Below are 15269 nucleotides of genomic sequence, written 5' to 3'. Positions count from 1 at the left end.
TGGTACTGGTGGCTCACAAGCAACGTAGGAAAGCAATCAGAGCAAATGTGGTGCCGGCAACTATGAGAGAAAAGGATGTGAAGGGTGATGAAGGGGTATCACGGTACAAATGAGCAGCTGCTCTCTCACGAAATTCCAGTCGCGCAACAATGACGCAGCAACATCTTGTCTGGGCAACACTTGACTTGTGAACCCAATTTATAAACTTCATTGGCAGGGTGAAGTATCCAGGGAGAAGCACCAGTGCAGGACGTCATTGCGAAGGCAAGCCGGGGCGCCACAATAGCAAAACATCACGTCACGGGGATGCCGTTACAAGCAGCAAACCCAAAGCTTTCCAATCGGTGCTCGCCTGCAAGTAACCTAGCCCTGGCACTCTCAGCTGGCGAAGTACCTGTCACGGGAATCTTGGAAAGAAAGAAGGAGCGAGCAAGAGGGAAAGTTACAGACTTGCCATCCCAATGCAGGAACGAGGATGATAGCGAGTTTTCGGTTCCCCGGATTTTCAAAGCTGCGAGCAACGATTAGTGGCGCTAAGTGGCTGCAATTTTCAACCAGACGTCATCAACCCAGGTGCAAACTCGTATCTCGCTTCCTTGCTCGCTAGGTAGTTTGTACCAAGATGCGCTGCTAGCATACTGCCCCCCAGGTCGCCAAACGCCGACTCGGATCAAACCTTGAACGCCCTGTGTTTACAGACAAGCTATCTCCATCTTCTTCGTCTTTGCCGAGTCTGCCCATGTCTATATTAGCAACAGTAACAACCATGATTCGTACAGCTACTTCGAGATCCCTTCGACGGACAACGGACTCTTTTTGTTCACTCAAAACTCCTCAACCATGGAGGACATTGACTTGTCTTTTCCGACCAAACCAGAATAGCAGGGGTTTACCCTTAATGTCGCCCTCACGGATTTCAATGTCTCGTCAAGTTTCTGCGCCATTCCACAGCTCGTCCTCCCGATACGCGCAATCACCCACGGCTGATGCCGTGATGGAAAATCTCAATGAGCTCTACGCCACCGCGAAAGATGAGTTCGAAATTGCGGCTGAAGAGACGGAGAAGAAGACGGTATATGCTGCCGATGACAGAGAGGCTGCAGCGGACGCACTGAAGATGCTTCAGGAGGCTTTCCAAAAGGCGCTGAAGGAGACGAGCCCAGAGGTCAGCAAGGAGATTCAGAGTCGGGTTGGACCGAGGATACGAGAACTGGAGAACGCGGTCAAGGCAATGGAAGAGATGGCCTTGGAGGATTAAGGTGTACGGTCAAAGATCGCTACATTATCACTCTGACTGGTTGCATGATGAATGTGCGGATATACTGTAATACCACGAGCTCGTCGTAGCATCGGCGAAAAGTTACAAAAGCTGCGCTTACAGACATCTTCCTTAGTACTTAATGGGCAAGGTTCTGCACTGGGAAGCTCAAACATACAAAGCATCTGATGAAAGAGACGCCAGCGATATAGAGAGCACATACACTGCCCAAGGGCCAAAACTTGAAAGAATTCTTGAATCATGGTATTTTGTTGTTCAGGTACAGACGGGTCTCGTTGTCCGTACGCCATGCAAAGCTGTCTCACATGTCTGCCAATGGAAACTTCCGAAGCATGTCCCTATCATCTGTCTGTTCGTCTTCAGGTTTCCTACGCCACCTAGTAACGTTTGCCCTCTCTCAGGACATCACCATACTCCTCCAACGGACTTCTGATAAGCTTGGTCTCCTTCCAGAGATTGGGGGTCAAGAATCCGTAAGAGTTGCTGACTGCCACGAACGTCGCCTTCAGAGTGTTCTCCAGGGTCTTTGTGCTGCCGGCCGAGGAAGTGTAGGCATCTTGCACACCGGCAAGTTGTAGCAATCTCTTGACAGCGGGTGAAGCGACGAGACCGGTGCCTCGGGGAGCGGGGATCAATCGAACGGTGACAGAACCGCACTTGCCGGATTCTTTGGTGGGCAGGGAGTGAGGTTCACCGAGGTTGGTGCCCCAGTAGCCTCGTCGAATGGGAAGAACGGAGAGTTTGGCGATGATGATGGCGGCGCGAATGGCGGTTGCGACTTCCTTGGAGGTTTTGATGCCGAGACCGACGTGGCCTTCGCTGTCGCCAATGACCACGATGGCCTTGAATCGGGTACGTTGACCGGCGCGGGTCTGCTTCTGGACGGGTTTGATCTGTAGATCAAGACGGACTCGTCAGTAAAACACAGGGGAAACACTCTGCCTGGAGGCATTTTTGGTCTTGCCCTCCAGAACATCCATCCTTGGATTGTGACTCCTCACCTTCATGACCTCGTCCTTGAGTTTGGGCAAGAACCAGTCAACGATCTGGTACTCCTTGATGGGGAGAGAGTGCAGGTAGATCTGTTCCATGCTCTGAATCTTCCCTGCCTTGACGAGACGACCCAGCTTGGTCACCGGTTGCCATTCCTTCTCGTCAGACTTTGCACCACCGCGGCGCGGGCCTCGTCGTCCTCGCCCACGGTCACCTCTGCCTCGATCTCCACGACCTCGATCACCGAAACCGCCGCGTCCTCGGGGAGCGTCAGCCATGTTGTAGAATTGCGCAGAGGATGGATTGTCGGGAAGGGGGGCGCAAGTTGTAGGGTAAGTCTCTGGTGAGTTTTTGGGTGGAATCAGTCAATCCGCACTTTGGAAGATTCGCAAATTCACGCCAAGAGATTGTGTTTTGGGGTTGTGGGCTAAACCGGATATGGATGTGCGGATTGACTTTCAGAGATGGCAGCCTCTCCGCCACCGGCGCCAGGGCCAATGACGCATTTGCAAACCCTGGAAATCAGAAGTCCACCAGATCGCCCTCCCCCAATATTGATATTTCAATCCGCTTCCACATAGCTTGACCGAAGTTGAGGAGCTTAACGGGACGATACTATGTTAAGTCACTGACTTGTCTACCAACTCGTATATCACAGCGGAGGAAGGAAATATGCCGATACGATGGTTCGCCTTATCAAGAGCTCCTTGCTGAATGTCAACGACTCACTCTGAACCAGGTATCAAGCAAAGCTGGCAAAGCGGCCGCTGTTGACCCAGTCCGTTACCACTGCTGTAATGACCATGACTCCAATAATCTCTCCGAGATTCATTCGGCTGACCAACAAAGGTGCTTTTTGCCGCGGGCGACACACTTGCACAGCAGGCTGTGGAACGGAAAGGATTGAGAAATCATGACGCCACTCGGACAGCTCGAATGGGCTTATATGGCGGCTGTGAGTTAGACATTGCCAGGATACTGTGGACGAGCTGACCAGGGTTAGTTGTATTCGGACCAGCAGCCACCAAGTGGTATGCCTTCCTGCAGAAGCGTATCAATTTCCAATCTCACAATCTCACAATACTGGCGCGAGTCGCCGCGGACCAAACGGTCTTTGCGACCTGCAACCTTGCATTCTTCCTCTCGACCATGTCGGTATTGGAAGGAAGTGACCCCAAAGAGAAACTTGCCAAGAACTACCTTCCAGGGCTCAAGGCAAATTGGGCACTATGGCCCGCAGTCCAGGCTGTGAATTTCAAGCTAGTGCCTCTTGAGCATAGGGTTCTGGTCGTGAATGTTGTGAGTCTAGGCTGGAACTGTTTTTTGAGTTATCTGAACAGCTCGAAATGAGGGTTGGCATAGCTAGGTATGAAGAACTGGTTGGTCTTGTGCATGGGCACGTTATAGCATCTTTTGAGACAGCTTGACAGCATGACTCGAGCTATGGCATCTGCGAACAGAGTCCACCAGCTACATTAGAGAAGGAAACCATCTAGGACAATGAAGAATTCAGGAAGAGAATTGATAGAAGAGAGCAATCGAGAGCCGAGAACAACCGGGACGTTTGTATTTGTGCCACGATGTAAGCTAAACCAAATTCGTAGTATGCGGATTTTATTTCATGCGCCGCTGGCTGCTGCACCGAAGAGCAGGTTCAATCTTCACCCACAGCAGTCTCGAAATCTTGACGTGTGTTCTTGCACTTTGTACAAGTCACTTGAGCAGTCGCTTGCTCCTACCCAGCCATATTCTAGTTCCCCTTTTCTCTTGCAGTCAAGGGTGTTCGCATTCAACCAAATTTTGCCACAGCCTGTTGACGGCGCGAACGGGTGTCCATTCGACTTTTTCCCTCTTCCTTCCGTGCGCCTTTCACTTCGTCGTGCCTTTGCATCGATTCTTTCTTCTGCCGCTTAGGTTGCAGACTTAAAATCCAGAGTCCTCGACTTTCACCATCATGGCCGAAGTCGAAATGCCCCAGCCAGTTCCTGGCCCCGTGTCAAGTGAAAACGGTGCGCCCTCGACATCTGACGATATCAAGACCATCTTCCACGATGTCAACAACTTCAACGTCAAGCACCCTCTTCTCAACACCTGGAGTCTCTGGGTAGGTCGAAACAGTGCACTTTGTTCACTTCTGGACTGACTCGACGTGAACAGTTCACCAAGCCGCCCTCCTCGAAAGGCGACAACTGGAACGATTTGCTGAAAGAGGTGATCACATTTGATACAGTCGAGGAATTCTGGGGTGTATACGTATGTTCACGCAGAGCACTTCGACAACTTGTCTAACGTGACTATAGAACAATATCACAGCCACCTCCGACCTTGCCGTCAAATCTGACTATCACCTCTTCAAGCGAGGGGTACGACCCGAGTGGGAAGATCCCCAGAACAAGCACGGTGGCAAGTGGTCATACACGTTCAAGGATAAGAAGGCCGTCAACATCGATGAACTATGGCTACACACGCAACTGGCGGCGATTGGTGAGACTTTGGAAGACGACGGAGATAACGAGATCATGGGCGTGGTTGTCAACGTGCGAAAGAGCTTCTACCGAATCGGATTATGGACTCGCACCACGGGAAAGGCTGGTGGCAAAGACACACTGATGAAGATCGGTGCTAGGTTCAAGCAAGTGCTTCAGATCCCCGACAACGATCAACTCGAGTTCAGCGGTCATACAGACGCTGCGCATGCAGGCAGCACCCGGGCAAAAACAAAGTATACTGTTTGATGGAGCTGTCGAAACACGAGAGCATTCTGGTTACGGCACGTCGCTTTGGGCAGGCATGCCTGGACATCGGGCTTTCAATGGCGTTTGATCAAAGGGGGCGGTAACACCGGTTTGAAATACGAGGCAGGGAATACCTTTGCATGTTTATCCACGATATGAGCATAGCGGCAGTGTGGGCACTGGAGCGCACCCAGATACGAGCTTGATATTTGATGCATTAACAATGGTTCTACTCGTCGAGAGCCGCGGTGGCTGGACCGATCCAGTGGTAGTCTCTCCATCTGGAGGAGAAGGAGGAATGAGCACTTTAGCCCTGATCTCAATGGTCCTATTCCTGTACTGTTGCCTGAACATACCTTTGGATGTACTCTGTGGACGCTGATGGGCGCTGCAACCAGCTAGTGGCGAGAATGTTGCCATTAGGAAGAATGAAGCCGCAGGCAGTATGTCACATTTTGACTTAAAAGCCTCTTCCTCCCTTTTCTTCCCGCTCAATGTCTTTCGTCTCCTGTGTCTTTCCTTCGACTACGCGAATGCCCAGGGAAGGTACCAAGAGCTGCCGTACCGGCATGTACATATATGCTGTCCCCAGTCATCTCCTCTTGTCTCGCCTGAAGACGCCGTACAACCATGACCCCTTCGTGTATGCGAGCTGGTTGGAGTTGCGTGGGAAATGAGCCACTGGTCTTCTCCTCCCTACCCGCAGATGCTTGAGCTGATGTCGTGCCAAAGGTCCTTCTGCTCGGTCACCTGGCTTACCTCCATGAGCGTCTCACCAGAATGCCATTTGACAAACCTAGTCGGGCATCTACTGCGGGCGATGTCCCGCCGGGCATCTTCGGCAGCATCTGACATGCTGTCCAACCACGCTTGGACATACCGGGTTTGGTGCGGCTGAAGAGCTGGCAGCTCGTTGGAAGATACTCCAACCGGTGACAAGGGTCTGCATATTGAAACATTTGGGTCTGTTAGGCACTTCGTCTGCGTGAGGCAGCCGATTGGATTGCTCCGTCGTCGCACCGCTGCCCTGCTACCAAACGCCCGATTCAGCAGACCACAAAGTGCTTCTATGCTTCGTTCTCGCGCATTCACCTTCTCGCCACATCCAGCACCCGACTTCTGATCGGGTAGCTGCTGCAATGACATCCGTCTTCCAATGATACCACCGCTATACCCCTCGTTTTGCTGGCTACCCAGACAGAGATAACGTGCTGGCATTCTAAAGCGAGCCAGAGCAGATGATGGGCTCAAGTGAACTACACTGTGCTCTCTGCACTCAATCCATCTAACGCGAAGTCAGTCTCACGGTTTGCGTTGGAATTTGTTCATAAACTCCGCCTGCGGTCGCCTCGTCGCCTGGTCGTCTTTGTTTCCCTTTCCCACTCCTCTGGTTCCCCACGCGATTTGCGAGCCATCACTCCTCGGTTGCTGTATTGTCAGGCATTGTTAGGCATTGTTCCTCTCTTCAGCCCGAACAGCGCCTGACGTCTATCCGTGCTGTCACTCCGTCGGAGCCGAAAACACGGTTGATTAACGCTTGACGCTGAGAACAAATGGGGCGGTATCGGCGGCAGACAGGTCACCTCCAAGGCACCTTTGAACCTCCAAGGATTCAGCCCAGTCAAAGGCCCGGCCAGTCCGGCCTGTACTCGACGCAGCCCCAGTACAATCAACTGTCGCAACCTCCGTTTTCGACCCCGGCACTGCAGCCGCATTGGCATTCTGGACAACCTCGCCCATACAGCTTTGTTGTGGCCGAATCTCACAATACTCCATCGACCACAGATGCTCTCAGCCCCGCGAGTACCCGGTCTACGCATTCTCGCGGTAGCGTGGCGACCCCGACAAGCACAAGCTATACTGCAGCACTGGGATATGTTCCGACGATTCCTCAAGATGCTGATGGCACCTGCAGCCCAAGCGCCAGCCTGCCGACATCCCATCCCGCCGAATATGCCGGTAACCAACCCATGAACCCAGCAGCGTTAGCTGTCGACCACAGGTGGGAAGCAGCCCGTGCGATGACAGGTCAGATCTCATAACTTCAAAATGTCTATCCATATGATTTACTGACTCGCTCAACCAGATGCTGCTGTTGTGGGCGTCGACCCTCGCGCTTCCGTTGACGAGCTATCTCATTATCCAGATCCAGCCGGGCAACAGCGATTCCCTGGTCAGAACCAACCGTGGAGTACACAGCTACTCCGTCAAGAAAATCTATATTTCAATACGGGGCCAAGATCTCCGGTGATTCCCGTGCTACACTACCGCCACTCGCTCACGATTCGTGAAAGAGGCCGCGGCGGTCGGACGAGGCCCCTTAACCCGGTCCAGAGACAAGAGACTCGTGACGTGCGGAAACGGGGCGCTTGTCTCCGATGTGTGATCATGAAGGAAAAGGTTTGTCGACATATCCATATCTGCTGTCGGGAGAAGCTAACACCTGAAAGTGTGATTGCAAGAGCCCTTGTAACAACTGCTTCACCAAAGACCGGCGAAAGTGCCCAAAGTACTGTATTCCCAGTCGTTGCGACTGGGACGTGTGCAAAGTCAGCTTGTTCCCACGTAAGAATCTTCCATCCATTCCGAATACAGTCACTGACCAGACAGATGAATTGACGTCCCGCCTACGAAAAGAGTATCTGGTCCCCTATCTTGCTAACACCACCATTTGTGTTTCCCATCGGCCTTTCTGGCTCCAGTTGGAGCTGCACATCGGAATCCCTTTAGACGTTTTGGTTATGGAGTTTTCGCCTCCAGAACCAGATTGGGAGACGCGCTACGCATTCGAGACATCTTACGATTGTAACGGGGAAAAGACACTTGCCAGAGATCAAAACTGGAATCCACCAATCGTCATGTTCATTTGTAACGGCGGGTTCGAAAAGACGGTAGCGCAAGTTCGCAGTAAACTAGTTGGGATATTTGACCAAGTGTTGAACGATCCCCAGCGATACGTTACGTGGACAGAGCAGTACTTTGAGGACGAGGATGAAGCTTTCCAGTGCAACATTCTCCGCCTTATCGGCAGATACTATAGGGACGACATAGCGGAACATTCCATTCTCAAGGATTCTCTACAGCTTTTGTGGTTCGAGTATCTACTTCTAAACAGATTCGTCGTTCCAGCCGAGGCGGTATCGGCTCTCCAAGACAATCTCAGCTCAAAAGGACGATATGGTGCTGGTCAGTATGCGCACGTCATACCAGAGACGATCAACCGCTTTCTGAAAGCGACGCTCCTCCCAGGGGCCGAGAGAGCTGCGGAGAGGCTCCTGAAAAGTCTCCACGACATGATGTTTAAAATGGCTGTTAGCCAGAAATCATCCCAGAGTAGCAGGGATTTGGTCTTGTGCATGCTTTTCATTTTGGTCATATACGTTGGCCGAGCCCAACTCGGCATATTTATGATTCCCCAAATGCCGGGGATGAAGGAAGAAACGGGGTGCTCCCAGGAACAAGCCGAGGCCAAGATCGAAGAGATGGAGCAAAGAGTGTGTGACTTCCTTTTGTCCTTCCACAAATACGCCCTGAGCAGAACGTCTTCCAGGTCGTTGGCGGCATCTGGTGAGCCTGATTCTCCTAGTGAGCGTCACGCCCGAGCATTTGGGTTGGAGAACAAATTGCGGCACGAGATTGAGGAGCACGGTAAGCTTGATGCTTGCCCCTCACATTGGAGGCTCGGATCTAACCAAATTGCAGTGAGCGAAAAACCCGAGAGGCTGGAGCCGGGCGAGTTTGACATGAATACGATCCGGTACTTGAATGTGCGGCGGTTATGTTGGAAGGTGATTGAGAACATGAAGTAAGGAGCTGGATGTCAGATAAAATCAGGATAAAGCGTTGAAATGAAATGATCTAGAGTTTTAGAGAGACAAGACAATGGCAGTTCACACGCATGGTTGAGGCTGAGCAATCAGGCAAACATGGCAACACGGCAACCTTGAAGGGGTGGAAGAAATCTGTTGAGACAGGGGATCTAATAGCAAGTCTATCGAGTCTATCGAGTAGGCCACCGTTGACATTGCCGAGCCAAAATATGGCAGCAGCAGTGATGGTGGTCATGGTGGTGGTGGTGGTGGGGATGATGATGGTGATGTTGATGGTGTTGATGTGGTGAATTGTTGTTACATGGCATGACGTCACAGCCGGTCGCCCAACCTGCAGCTTTGAAACATGCCAGACGCCCATGAATAATAATCAATCAATAAGTAACGCCAATGCTCCGTCTTCTCCGCCCAAACACCATTCCGTGCCTTTCCCATCCTAGATAACCTCCCCCATATGTCTTGTCCCAGGGTTGCCCCAGAGCCTTTTCTCCTTGCCCGTACGCTCAATACCCATACATGTCAACCGCCCTTCTTGTTGCAGTGCTAGGGAGGTATGTCTCTAAAAGGGGGGAGGGGTGTTGGAAGAGGAACCCCGTCGTATATCGGTAGGGGGTCGCATCACAGAGACTGGCTTCTAGGTCAGCAGTTGCTTTGGACGATGAGATGGGCTAAGTACCTCTTCTCCCTTCTCCCCCTGTGCCTTTTCATACCTAGCCGGCCGCGGCCATTACCTTGTGGGCTTCTGTGCACCCCAAGCTGCGACTTGTTAGCACCTATACGTCACCCACTCCAGGGTATACATGGGGTGACTCACGGCCAATTGGCTTTGTTGGCTTGGGTTCGTCGGTCCCTTGGGAACTTGTCAGGACAATGGTGCTATGCCTGGCGTACTTGGTGGTGGTGGTGGTGGTGTTCAAAGTTTGGCCGGCCATCGTTGAGGTTGGAAGGCGTTGAGATTAAACTTTCTGCAAGGAAGATTGGCGAGGCTGTCCGCGGTCGAGCTGGCGATATGGTGGTGAGATATGTTCGTGCTTTGTTGTGTATGCGTGAGAAGAAAAAGGAAAACGGGCGAGGACGTCGCCTTCCTTATAACACCAGCGGCACCCCTGCTCCCGGCTGAGCCTCTAAAAGTGAAGCAACCAGAGGCACAACGACAGGGGTCGGTCGTGTAGGGGAGCGAGCTTGGAGACCACAATCCCCTTCCGCAAAAGCAGTGCAAGAGGGATCGTCCCGCGTATCATTTGTCGAGGGAAGGGAGGCGGAGAGAAAGATTACAGCCGGAGACGAAGGCGATACTGGATTTCCCGTAATGGCACAGGTAGGTGGCAAAACATCAAACTGTCAACGAGACCACGTGGAATAGGGGCGTCTGGAAGTCCATATGGGTCGAGTGAGGCAATAGGCAATCGGAGGCAAGCATTGACAAAGTCCCTTGGGAATGCCAGAAAAAGATTGCAAAATGGAAATTGTGAAATGTTTTGCGGACACATGGGGGGCATTTCAGTATCAAGTCTGACGGCTGGCCGCAGATGCCAGACAGCCGGGGCAGACTCCATCCGGGCAGGAAAGCAGCATGGTTTCGAGATGGCGGAACAATGGGATTCTTGGGTTCGGATTGAGACAGGGAGATATGACGGAGGGCGGGCCGTCAACTATTCGTCGGTTGGTCAGGAAGTACCGCCACAGGACTTGAGGCTAAGCCCAGCAAGGGAATCCACAAACTTGCCCTTGTCTCCAATACACAGATGCGAGATTCTGGTCGTCTGCGCGGTGACGGCGATGGGGACGGAGGCGGAAGACGGGAGGGACTAACTAACTGCCCCCAGTTCTGTCCGGCTGCGCCTCGCAGGGTGAGACTCGCACGCCAAACATTGTCAAGGACAATAAAGGGACATTGATTGGACCCGACGCAGTGAGGGAATTGGGCAAGGCTGAATGAAATGGATGGGGAGAAACGTTGGAACCAGACGAAACTCGGGTAAGCAGAGTTATGGATGAGGAACAAAAAAATACACGGGTGTGCGGTGTGAGTCAAAACACAGCGCAGCCCACTTGTGACAGCATGCGAGAAAAGTCAGAAAAGCAGAAAAGCAGCCCTGTCTCGCACGCGCTTGGGAGCTGACGAAGGGGGAAAGGGTGGGAAGGTGGTAGAACCGCTGAGCACCGCCTCCCTACCACCCGGCGTGATTCAGACAACAAGAAATCAAAAGTTTGAGCCAAAAAAAACCAAAGAGAGTCAGGTAGGCTGGGGGAATCTTTGGTGTGGAAAGGCAAGAGAGAGAGAGAGAGAGGGAAAAAAGGCAACAACGTCGGGTTGTTTGCCCCAGGCTGAATTCTACCCAAAGTCGTCCCAGGCCCCGAGTGGTTCGCGAATCATAATTCCAAGGTGTGAGGGAGTGGGTCGTATGGTGCGAGGGACTCGGTCACGAGGAGAGCTAGTCCCAGTGAGGAAAGACTCTGGAAGCCATGGAAGGCCCTGGCGGGGCTGTGGGGCGGGACGGAGAGACGAAATGTGGATCTCTTCGGGGAAGGACAAGGAAGAGGAGTACAAAAAGTAGCCCCGGGCATGACGCAACAACTCAAGGGGTGGCACTAGGGGGGGGGGGGGGGGGGGAGAGGCTGAGATGATATGAGAGTGAAGGAGTGAGCAAGTCGAATCTCACTACTGTGCAATCGAATCATACGGGGACACTTTCCTCAGTGTCTCTTGAGTATTCGTACCGTAGCGTAGTCGTAGGGTTTCTGGGAAACACGGGCTGAAGGCTGCGGGCTGCGGGCTGAAGAAGGCGGTTAGCAAAGTCACACAAGGACAAGGACAAGGACAATGGCAAGGGGTAAGAAAGAGATTCTGGAAAGATTTGGACTTCTTCTACGAGCACGAGCATGAGCACGAGCCCGAGCGGACTCTAGCGAAATTGGGTGCAGGGGTGCGAGAATCTTTTCTGGTCGTTCTAGAAGACAGCCCGACGGCCAGACAGGCGGCAAGGCGCCTTGACGGAGACGCTTTGATGGCGGGTAATTGTGTAAGTGACGAGGAGGACCCCCCGTCCGGGTAGGGCATTTCAACCGATCACCCTCCTCTAACTTACCTACGAGTATGTACCTACGGCGACACGAGCTGCTTGGCCAGAATTGGCTGGCACAACAGCATGGATATCCCCAGGGGGGGGGGGGGGGGCTTGAGGGCGAGAGGTAGGGCATTTGGAAAGGGTGGAGAGGGTGGACAGGTACAGTAGGTGGTGGATGGCTGATTGAACAAGAATGCACCCAGACCGGGCTGGTCCTTTGAAAGAAATACAGCGGGTTGAAAATAATACATGGACCCTTCACTCTTGAGCCTGGTACCCTGTACCTCGTCGCTCGGACTTGGTAACTACAGAAAATCGCACAGCACGGCGCAGTAGACACACGTACGAGCAGGTAGGTAAGCAGCGAGTTAGGTAGATAGATACCGCGTAAATAAAAAAATAAGCAGTGTTGGTGGTGGTGCTGATGGTATCGCGGGACGTGGAACATAGATCCGGTTGGTGACACCCCTCCCCTTTCCCGCTTCTCCAATATCCTTGTCAAGGTTGCTGGGATAGGTACACGAAAAAGGGTGACACCCTTGCAACTAATTTTGGGGCGGCTGGAGAATGGAGGCTGGAGGCTGGAGGCTGGAGCGCAGACGACGAAGGGAGGGAGCAGAAGAGGGAGGGAGCAGAAGGGGGTGGGGGTATTAGATTACGGAGTACGTCAGGACAGGGCGTCGTCAGGTACGTCAGGAGAGGCAAGTCAGGACAAGTCTGGACAGGACAGCGCTGGATGGCTGGTATTATGGGAACGGGCAGGGCAGGGAAACTGGAGTACACGGAGAGAGAAAGGAGAGAAAGTGACTTGAGTTGAGTTGACCTGACCGGAATGGGCTGGATTGGACTGGGGCAGTAGTGGTGGTGGATCGAGAGGCCAACCCCGGGACCGACACCCATGAAACCATCAACCATGAACCGTGTCCACCTACCTGCCTGCCCTACTGTATATCTCGCGTAGCAATACAATGACAATCCAACCGGACATGGATACCTAGTTGCCATGGAGAATCTTTCCACCCTCCCTTTTCCAGATGCTCGTCCTATCAGGCCAAGTCACCTCCACTCAGCCAACACTTCTAACTAGACAGATAGCTACCAGATCGACCGTTGTGATGGCATGGGTAATAGTCCGTTTGATGATTATCAGCGACGAGACACAGGAACAACGAGAGTGGATGCACGACACACCCAATGGCTAATGCCAGGGCCAGGGCCAGGATGCCTGCGATACCACGATGCCACGTGGCAGAGGCGCCGCCATTTTCAGCCCAGAGTCCCCACTTGCCGGCGTGCAGGTACCAGTAGGGGGCCGAGAAGAGGGATGAGATAGATAGAGACAGAGATCTTGGAGCAATGCTACGGTGGAGAGGGCTGTCTACTGCCTAGCCGGGCATTAGCGCGGAGGCTTTAGACAAGGGGGTGGGTGAAGAGGTCACAAGAGGAACCAGGACGAATAGACCGGGTGCTCTGCGGCCAGTGAACAGCCGTTTCGAATTCAGCTCTGTTGTCAGTTGCCAGGACCGTAGACAAGCTAGTGCAGGGGGGGGGGGGGTTTGTGACGAATGCAAGCAATAATAGGAACTGCGAGGTAAGGGGTCATCCAAATTGGTGCGCTGGCCAATCACCAGCCAACAGACTGAGGCAAGTGATCAAGCACCCAGCAAAGCTAAGCGCAAAACCCGACAGATCCCTGTATACCGAGTACTTGTACTCGTACGGTACAAGGAGGGCAAGATCGACGAATCCATGTTGCCATGTACTCGCCTGGTCTTCCTTTCGTCAACGAGCTCATCCTTAAACATACTTGTGTCTTTGTCTGCCACCATCATTGGAATCTTGACACACCCAGGAAATGAAGTAAAATGGCTAGAGCAAGATGGGCCGGAAAGGGGGAGCACCAGGCCTCCGACGCGAGGGCCAAATACACATCCGTTTGGTGCGTTTGGTATGGTATCAACGATACCGGTAGGCGGTTGAAAGACAAGGAATATCTAGTAGTTGTTGAAAGGAGACTCTCCAGAAGCTTCATCTGTGCAAAGTTCCCTGCAGCATCCTGGAATAACGATAATTGGCGGGACGCAAAGGAAAGGTTAACTCTCAGGGTGAGTTCGGGGCTTTTTCTTCTGTATGCCCCGTTTACCGCTGGTGGCTTGCAGGAGGAGATGTGGAGAAAGTCAAGGTCAAGTTCTGTGTTTTCGAATGTTCAACTTTCCGCAAGTAGGTTCGTTTGTGATCGCCAGAGATGTTCCGTCATGTTCAGCTGGAAAAGAAATCACTCATTGTAAGTTCGCACCACGGGTTAGGGTCTTGTGATACCCTCGTTTGAGGTGCAGGAATGGCCCGTCTATTCCTGGTAACCTTCTGGAACACTGCCTAGTTGGTATGAGTCACTGCAAGAGCACAAGGTACAACCAGGATCAGGGATGCGAAATGAGATGCTTTAGCGGATTTGATGCAGCGGGCCAGGGGCAGTTTGCGACAGAGGGGGACCGGAGACTGAGCACTGGACAGGTCTGTGTATGCCGTGCCTCGAGTCCTACGGGTACAGATACGTGACTATTGTACCAAGCAGGACTTATGAGGTGGTCATCAGCCACAACAGGCGACCTTGGACCCACTGACAAAATAGTCTATCGAGTGATGAAGATGCTGAGCGGGAAACAGAGTTGTGTAGCGCCACGGGGAGGTCTGTGGTATCGCCCTCGCCAGCCAAAAGCTGCTCCATCTCTTTGTCCCTGGGGAGCGGCCTCTGAGATCCGTAAGTAAGCCAAGGATGAGGCAAAGAGACGGCGTACAAACCCCAGCCAATCGAGGGCTCGGATGCCAAAAAGAAAAGAGAGGGTGACGGAAGGATGACGGGTTCAGTAGTGGAGCAGGACACACACAGGGTCGGACAGGAAGACAGACGCCGACAGAGTTGTGGCATCGGCACCCTGGACAAGCCTGCGCAGGCAGACATGGGCAGGGCTTGGACTTGGGAGCCGATGAGGGAGGGGAGCTCGAGACGGATGATTTCCAGTTGCAGAGTAGAGGCACTAGATGACGAGATGGGTCTGGAAGATGGAGCAAAGTAACGGACAGTTCTCTGGCAGCCTACTTGCCAGGACCCGTACGAGTGCAAGTAACTAGCACTGGGCGGGTAGAGAGATGAATGAATGCACAATTTTGCGTACAAGTAGACATAGAGGGGCAGTGACCTTGGCTTGGCCCACTTGCCATCTTCGCATCTTCCTGCGTGCCCCTCTTGTGCCTCTTCCGAGATCGACACTTCATCACTAGATGTACCATGACACCTCCAGCAGATACCACCAACACCACCGCCATCCTTGACAAAACTCAATCCTGAAATTCCACAGTTCGG

The 15269-nt window shown here is 52.8% G+C and overlaps 5 protein-coding genes across 5 annotated transcripts; 4 read left to right on the top strand and 1 right to left on the bottom strand.

The window, feature by feature from the left end:
* Positions 1-919: 919 nt before the first annotated feature.
* Positions 920-1258, top strand: Z517_07090 (uncharacterized protein; the record flags this gene model as incomplete). Its single annotated transcript, XM_013428828.1, has 1 exon — positions 920-1258. The coding sequence occupies one exon, from the start codon at positions 920-922 to the stop codon at positions 1256-1258; it is 339 nt and encodes a 112-aa protein (XP_013284282.1).
* A 398-nt stretch (positions 1259-1656) lies between these two features.
* Positions 1657-2550, bottom strand: Z517_07089 (40S ribosomal protein S2; the record flags this gene model as incomplete). Its single annotated transcript, XM_013428827.1, has 2 exons — positions 1657-2172; positions 2281-2550. The coding sequence occupies 2 exons, from the start codon at positions 2548-2550 to the stop codon at positions 1657-1659; spliced, it is 786 nt and encodes a 261-aa protein (XP_013284281.1).
* Positions 2551-2944: 394 nt separating this feature from the next.
* Positions 2945-3622, top strand: Z517_07088 (uncharacterized protein; the record flags this gene model as incomplete). Its single annotated transcript, XM_013428826.1, has 4 exons — positions 2945-2958; positions 3012-3066; positions 3122-3227; positions 3276-3622. 4 exons carry the CDS (start codon positions 2945-2947, stop codon positions 3620-3622), a joined length of 522 nt encoding a protein of 173 aa, XP_013284280.1.
* Positions 3623-4226: 604 nt separating this feature from the next.
* Positions 4227-5007, top strand: Z517_07087 (uncharacterized protein; the record flags this gene model as incomplete). The annotated part of the gene is made up of 3 exons (XM_013428825.1): positions 4227-4376; positions 4430-4525; positions 4573-5007. The coding sequence occupies 3 exons, from the start codon at positions 4227-4229 to the stop codon at positions 5005-5007; spliced, it is 681 nt and encodes a 226-aa protein (XP_013284279.1).
* A 1553-nt stretch (positions 5008-6560) lies between these two features.
* Positions 6561-8816, top strand: Z517_07086 (uncharacterized protein; the record flags this gene model as incomplete). Its single annotated transcript, XM_013428824.1, has 5 exons — positions 6561-7035; positions 7094-7407; positions 7458-7572; positions 7618-8655; positions 8710-8816. 5 exons carry the CDS (start codon positions 6561-6563, stop codon positions 8814-8816), a joined length of 2049 nt encoding a protein of 682 aa, XP_013284278.1.
* Positions 8817-15269: the final 6453 nt, after the last annotated feature.

Source organism: Fonsecaea pedrosoi (assembly GCF_000835455.1).
Source record: "Fonsecaea pedrosoi CBS 271.37 unplaced genomic scaffold supercont1.4, whole genome shotgun sequence".
Taxonomy (NCBI): domain Eukaryota; kingdom Fungi; phylum Ascomycota; class Eurotiomycetes; order Chaetothyriales; family Herpotrichiellaceae; genus Fonsecaea; species Fonsecaea pedrosoi.
Note: the sequence above shows the minus strand (reverse complement) of the source record. Positions and strands in the feature narration are given on the sequence as shown.